This window comes from Pelophylax lessonae (genome assembly GCF_965119305.1).
Source record: "Pelophylax lessonae genome assembly, chromosome: 9".
Lineage (NCBI taxonomy): Eukaryota > Metazoa > Chordata > Amphibia > Anura > Ranidae > Pelophylax > Pelophylax lessonae.
This window is the reverse complement of record NC_138776.1, coordinates 270304038-270311598: the sequence shown is the minus strand read 5'-3', so window position 1 is coordinate 270311598 and position 7561 is coordinate 270304038. Positions and strand designations below refer to the sequence as shown.

General features: G+C 47.1%; 3 protein-coding genes across 3 annotated transcripts in view; all 3 read left to right on the top strand.

Moving 5' to 3' along the window:
- The window catches only part of LOC309564464 (uncharacterized protein), a gene marked incomplete at both ends in the record, with an annotated part of 826241 nt that overhangs the window by 565485 nt on the left and 253195 nt on the right, over positions 1-7561 (top strand).
- Positions 1-7561, top strand: part of LOC309564045 (uncharacterized protein) — a gene marked incomplete at its 3' end in the record, with an annotated part of 140480 nt that overhangs the window by 42586 nt on the left and 90333 nt on the right. The gene's annotated exons all lie outside the window — the stretch shown is intronic.
- Positions 289-1651, top strand: LOC309564046 (uncharacterized protein; the record flags this gene model as incomplete). Its single annotated transcript, XM_082268671.1, has 1 exon — positions 289-1651. The coding sequence occupies exon 1, from the start codon at positions 299-301 to the stop codon at positions 1649-1651; it is 1353 nt and encodes a 450-aa protein (XP_082124797.1). The 5' UTR covers positions 289-298.

Sequence of the window (7561 nt, the reverse complement as noted above, 5' to 3'; positions counted from 1 at the left end):
GGAAGATGGCAATGAGTGATAGAGGGGGAGAGGACACTCGTCCTATAATCCCCTCATCACTGTCACTCCTATAAAAGACGGTTCTCGTTGTTTCCTCACTCTCTGACTAAGGTCCATGAATAAAGAAATGAACTGGTAGGAGATCAGAGGACCCATTTACTAGTTACTTTGAGGGGGGGAATTGTAAGATCCTCAGAGACAAAGCTGTCTGATGTGGGCGGAGTCCTGGTTTAGGAGAACCAATCTGCTGATGTCTAGTAATAATATTTGTATTTCTATTTTAGTAGATGGACGGGAGATGAGGAAAACCTCAGAGGATTGTCTCACTTTGTCTCCAGACTGTAAAGTAGAAGATGAGGACATCACACAGTATAGTCCAGGAGAAAACCCGGCGACCTCAAATGTCCATCCGGAACCACACAGTGTAGATGGACCATCGTATTCCTCTTATCCTGAGGAACCTCAGACTGTGAGGGACGGTGCCGGACCATCGTATTCCTCTTATCCTGAGGAACCTCAGACTGTGAGGCACGGTGCCGGACCATCGTATTCCTCTTATCCTGAGGAACCTCAGACTGTGATGGACGGTGCCGGACCATCGTATTCCTCTTATCCTGAGGAACCTCAGACTGTGAGGGACGGTGCCGGACCATCGTATTCCTCTTATCCTGAGGAACCTCAGACTGTGTGGGACAGTGCCGGACCATCGTATTCCTCTTATCCTGAGGAACCTCAGACTGTGAGGTATACTGTCGTCCTTCTTACAGATAAAATGTTTCCCTGTCCTGAGTGCGGGAAGTGTTTCAATTTGAAAGGCAATCTTAATGTGCATAAAAGATCTCACACGGGTGAGAAGCCGTATTCCTGCCCTGAGTGCGGAAAACGTTTTTCACAGAAGTCCCATCTTTCAGTACATCAGAGAATCCATACGGGAGAGAAGCCATATTCCTGTCCACAGTGTGGAAAATGTTTTGTACAGAAATCATTTCTTATCACACATCAAAGATCTCATATGGGGAATAGCCCAGGAGAAAACCCGGCTTCCTCAGATGTCCATCCAGCACCACACAGTGTAGATGGACCATCGTATTCCTCTTATCCTGAGGAACCTCAGACTGTGAGGGATAGTGCCGTCCTTCCAACAAATAAGAGGTTTTCCTGTGCTGAGTGTGGGAAGTGTTTCAATTTTAAAGGCAATCTTAAAAAGCATAAAAGATCTCACACAGGTGAGAAACCATATTCCTGTCCTGAGTGCGGGAAATGGTTTTCCCAAAAGTCCCATCTTTCAACACATCAGAGATCTCACACGGGGGAGAAGCCATATTGCTGTCCTGAGTGCAGGAAATGCTTTTCACAGAAGTCACATCTTGACGGACATCAAAGGACCCACACGGTTGAAAAGCCTTATCTCTGTTCTGAGTGCGGGAAATGTTTTGTACAGATTTCACATCTTATCAGACATCAGAGATCTCACACAGGGGAGAAGCCTTATTCCTGTCCTGAGTGTGGGAAATGCTTTTCACAGAAGTCACATCTTGATGGACATCAAAGGACCCACATGGTTGAAAAGCCTTACCTCTGTTCTGAGTGCAGGAAATGTTTTGTAAAGAAATTAGATCTTGTTACACATCTGAAGTCTCACACAGGGTAGAAGCCAATTTCTGATCCTGAGTGCGGAAATGTTTTTCACAGAAGGCCACTCTTTACAGACATCCGAGATTGCACTCGGGTGAGAAGTCGTATTCCTGTTCCTAATGCGGGAAATGTTTTGTACAAAAATCAGATCTTCTTCTCATACATCAAAGGTGTCACTCGGGGTAAAAATCGTATTCCTGTCCTGAGTGCGGGAAACGTTTTGAACAGAAATTTTATCTTTCCATCCATCAGAGATCTTACACAGGGGAGAAGCCATATTCCTGTCCAGAGTGCGGGAAAGGCTTTTCATTTAAGTCCAGTCCTTCTACACATCAGAGATCTCACACGGAGGAGAAGCCACTTCTCCTGGTCTGACTGAGGGAAATGTTCCTCACTGAAGTCCTGTCTTCCTGTACATCAGGGGTCCCACACAACCCTGGAGGTGTATTAGTGCCTTGAGTGCGGGAAATGTCTTCTATATGAATGTTGGTGGATATGTGGGGAAGAAGCACACCCTTATATACACCTCAGATATACTCCATGGCTGATCTTCATCATGTAAGAAACCCTTCATAAGGAGATCAGAGATCACCAAAGACATGGATGAAGTGTTGGCCATTGATAGCAGGAGAAAAATAAAAATGGAGTCCTTACCTTTCATTGGCTGAGTACATTTTGTGTGGGAAGATTTCACAAACACTTACAGATCTGGTTGTTATAAATGTGTTGATGAAATGTGACCCGCATTCCCCCAGTCATGGTGAATTGGGATTTCCTATAATGGTCAGTTCCATCTAGTGGCCATAATGTGCTTTCCTGACAGATGTCCATGGCAGCATATGTTTGGGTAGCTCCGCCATCATTCCTCCCCCCATAAGACCCCCACCCCCATAAATGTTCAGGATAAGCCAATGGCTGCATTCCTTTTTTGTCCTCCTCACTTATAGGACCATTTTTGTATGATGTTTTCCTTCCTATTGGAAGTATTGGTGGGTCTGGTGCTGGGCAGCTGTGCGGGATGTCTGGAGCTTCCTTTGGTATCCAGAAGTCTTCCAGGATGTCCCGAGTGGTCATTGAGTCCCCAGCTATCAGCGGGGTGGTGTTATGGCACACATATGTAGATGATCCATGCCTGGAGAGTGGGCCCTGCCATCGGCGGCCATTTGCATTGGCTGGGAGCCCAGCTGTTAGTGGGTGGCCATTAAGTGTTAGACACGTGAAATTTGTTTCTGTGCGAATACAAATTCCGACAAATTTTTGGTTATTCCTAGATTCGGATGTATCAAAATCTCCAAATGAAATTGTAATGAATTTTGTTGAAATCTGTTAAAATTTGTTTTGTTTATTCATTTTCTAACGAATTCCAACTTTTCAGAACGAATCGAATTCGGAACAGTCAAAAAAAACGATCGACCGATGCAAATTCTGTGTGAAGAAATAGCTGGTTGTTAAGCAGCAAGCCGGGAAGCCGGCCGTCCGCATCCTTACCAACCATGACTCATCAGCTGTTAGCGGGCTTCCCCACTGACAGATGAATGGAAAGAAAAGAATGCCGGCATTGCCCGGCAATGGAAAAAAACGGCGAGGTCCCCCCCACCCCCAGGACATATCAGGCCCTTCAGGGCCAAATTTTTAAAAAAAATAACAGCGTGGGTTCTCCCTCGAAATCCATACCAGACCCTTTATCCCGGCATGCAGCCCGGCAGGTCAGGAAAGTGGGAGGGACAAGTGAGGGCCCCCCCTCCTTAACCATACCAGGCCACATGCCATCAATATAGGTGGGTGCTTTGGGGAAGCTCTGTCCCCCCCCCACTCCACCCCACCCCAAAGCACCTTGTCCCCATGTTAATTGGAACAAGGGCCTCTTCCTCACAACCATGGCTATTGTTTGTGCGGTCTGCATGCAGGGTGCTTATCAGAATCTGGAAGCCCCCTTTCATAAAAACACACACACAATCCTTCTTAAAAAATAAAATACTCTTTTCCCCACATGTAGATCCATTATCATTCACAATGCCCGCCTCACCCAGAAAAAAAAAGATGCTCTCACTGGAATGGAGGCCCTCTGCCTACTGCAGGCTCCTCCGTTTGGCATTTCTTACATAGGTAAGGGGCGGGTTCACCTGTCTACATCACCTGGTGACACTGCCCCCCTCTGACATCATGGACCGGTGAATGCTGGGATCCCTGACGTCAGAAGGGGCGGTGCCACCAGGTAACGTAGACAGGTAGCCCTGCCCCTTACCTATATCAAAGAGCCTGCAGTAGGCAGAGGGCCTCCATGACGGCGAGAGCGTCTTTTTTTATTTATTTTTTGGGTGCAGCGGGATTGATGACAAATCTACATTGGGGGACACCGCAGACTTCCACAACCACAGGCCACAATTGTAAGGAAGAGGTCCTTGTCCCCGTCAACATGGGGAAAAGATGCTTTGGGGTGGGGGGCAGAGCCAGCATTCTTTTCTTTACATTCATCAGTCAGTGGTTGTTAAGGACGTGGCAACCGGCTTTCCCGACCTCTGCTTAACAACCAGCTATTTTTCGCACAGAATTCAAATCAGTCCATCGTTTTTTCGACTAATCAGAATTCCATTCGATCTGAAAAGTTAGAATTTGTAATTTGAAAATAATAAACTAAACAAATTTTACCGAAAATGAAAAGAAGTGTTACGAAAACGAAACAAAAGTAAATGAATCCTGAAAACCAAACTGAACGATAAGGAAACGAAATTAGTACCATAACAAATCTATCAGAAACGATACAAATGTTTCCATTCTGCACATGTCTCCTAAGCGTGCCCAGCCCAGATATAGCAGTTGTGTTCCTGCCTCTGGGATCCGGGTCGCCCTGCCGATGCATCGATTGCCCTGTGGAAGAGGTCCGGGACACGTGAGTATGTTTGGCTTGAGGTCAGCAGAAGAGAGCAGACGCCATGCAGGCTGCTAGGGAGTAACCAAAAGTAAAACCTATGGAGAGGACTCTGCTCTCTGGGTGATCGATGTGCATTGCAGCATCTTATCAAAGTTTGGTGCAGTCGCCTACTTTTGTCTTTTTTTTCTGCCCTGAGGAGAGAACTGTTTGTTGAAGCAAGGTTTACTTTCTGCGTAGCAGGACCCCCACAGGAGCCACTTGGATATCGGTTTGCCCGGGCCTCCCACTGATCACTCCACAGCCAGATACAGCATATTTTTACACAGCCAGGTGCACACACTCTTCTGCTCGTTGTCTCCGATGATCAGTCTAGGGGGTGTGTTTTTAATGTTTTATTTGGAGAACTTGGATAGGAGAAGGAAATTAGTAGGATACTCCAAATAACTGTTTAACAGGTGAGGACAACTCTCTCAATAGAACTGTATCGCAGATCATCTGCAGGACCATAAAGCGCCTGTATGGGATGAACAAGTCCCTTTGTAGCTGAAGGAACTCAGTGAACCTTGCCTCTTCAAGACACTAGCCAGTGCAGCAGAAATGGTGCTCGGAGATGGGTAGAGGGTGGAAACAAGGAATGGTGCTTGGAGGTGGGTAGAGGATGGAACCAAGGAATGGTGCTCGGGGGTGGGTAGGGGGTGGAACCAAGAAATGGTGCTCGGAGGTGGGTAGAGGTTGGAATCCAGGAATGGTGCTCGGAGTTGGTTAGAGGGTGGAACCCAGGAATGGTGCTTGGAGGTGGGCAGGGGGTGGAACCAAGGAATGGTGCTTGGATGTTTGTAAGCGGTGGAACCAAAGAATGGTGCTCGGTGGTGGGTAGAGGGTGGAACCAAGGAATGGTGCTCGGAGGTGGGTAGGGGGAGGAACCAAGGAATGGTGCTCGGAGGTGGGTAGGGGGTGGAACCAAGAAATGGTGCTCGGAGGTGGGTAGAGGTTGGAATCCAGGAATGGTGCTCAGAGTTGGTTAGAGGGTGGAACCCAGGAATGGTGCTTGGAGGTGGGCAGGGGGTGGAACCAAGGAATGGTGCTTGGATGTTTGTAAGCGGTGGAACCAAAGAATGGTGCTCGGTGGTGGGTAGAGGGTGGAACCAAGGAATGGTGCTCGGAGGTGGGTAGGGGGAGGAACCAAGGAATGGTGCTCGGAGGTGGGTAGAGGATGAAACCAAGGAATGAAGCTCAGAGGTGGGTAGGCGTTGGAACCAAGGAATGATGCTCAGAGGTGTGTAGGGGCAGAGAAAGAGGGAGTTCCTGCACCTATTCTCTGGGAAAACAAGCCCTGATAATGAGTCACCTATTTGCTTGATGTGGCCTTCAAGAGCTTAGCCATATGAGTTGTCATTGGAGGATGCTGTGTCCTTCAGGGGTATACTCAATCATGATTGGGTGTGTCCTTGGAGGGGTGCATCTTCTGGTGGAAACTTCATGTGTTGGTCTTGTTCTTCTGCAGTTGCAGCCTGTGAACCTGCCTTATCCCTTGCCTCTCTTCCAAAGCAATGGAAGATGGAATGAGAAATATTGATTCTATCCTGAAGAATAATAGAGTAATGGTCAGAGGTACAAGGTGACCCTGTCTTATCTGTCCAAAATGCTGGACTGTATATAAAGTCCATGCTTTACCACCAATGTCCATTTCTGGTTCTAGCTCTATCTCAGGCACACAACATGTGGGCTACCTGACCAAAGCAGAATTTTCTGTCGCCATTCCTTGGACAGTTTACGTCTTAATACGGCCATCTTTTTTGTAAAGTGGATGTCTTGGCATCTCTGGATGCTTCTTTTGGCTGCAAGGTTTTGCTGGCTGCTGCTTAGAGGACCTGGTCCTCTTTGAGGGTGTTTTTTTTTTTTTTAGGTGACCTCCAGTTGTTTATGGTTGAGTTACATGTTACCTGGTTGACTATGGTTAGCCTTGGGAATTGTTTTCTGCTGTTTTTCCCACCCCTCATGTTTAACACTGCTTTGGGACCTCCCAATGGTTAAGAAGAATCAGGAGCTGTGTCCGTCAATGAAAGAGAAAAAGGGATTTTTAACTTACCGTAAAATCTATTTCTGGAATGTTAATTGACGGACACAGCACCCACCCCTCTGTGCAGTTGGCTTTCTTCTGACACTGCTTCTGAAACTGAGTGTCTATAGCTGAGAGTGGGAGTACACCCCCTGGGGCTGCCCATTGGCATGGTAAAAGTTTTTCCTGCCTAGTGTCCTACTCCTGTAGGGGGCAGTATAACCCAATGGTTAGGAAGAATCAGGAGCTGTGTCTGTCAATAAACATTAGAGAAATGGAGTCAAAAAATCCCATTTTTTTTAAACTTGTAATAGCGGTGATCGGTGACTTACAGAGGGACTATGACTGCAGACAAATCAGACACTAATGCCCCATACACACGTGCAGATTATCTGCAGACTTTTGTCTGCAGACTTACCTTTTCTATGTAGTGCAAGGGCCTGCCGGATTGCATACAAATTGAAAGTGTTTAGATTTGACCTCATATTATATGGTTTTGGTAAGTCTGCAGACAAAAGTCTGCAGATAATCTGCACGTGTGTATGGGGCATAACTGACACTTTGTGGGAACCAGTAACACTAATACAGTGATCAGTGCTAAAACTATGCACTGTTAATGTACTAATGAGACAGACTGGGAAGGGGTTAACATCAGGGGCGATCAAAGGGTTAAATGTGTGCCTAGCCAGTGTTTGTGTATTGGGGGAGGTGATTTTACTAGGGGAAGGCATGGATCAGTGCCTCTGCTTTGCAGGAACACAGGATCCATGCCTTCCCTACTGACAGAATGGCAATCTGCCTTGTTTACATAGACGGATTGCTATTCTGCCTGTGTACCGAACGATCAGCGGGTGCCGGCGGACATCGCGTCTCTGGGACCTGCTGTGTAGAATCACAGTGGTAGTGAGCCGCCGGCAGAGCACACTTGCGCACGCTACCTGGAAGTGCAGGATCACATTTATATACGGGGTTCTGAGCAGCACGGCCGGCCTGTA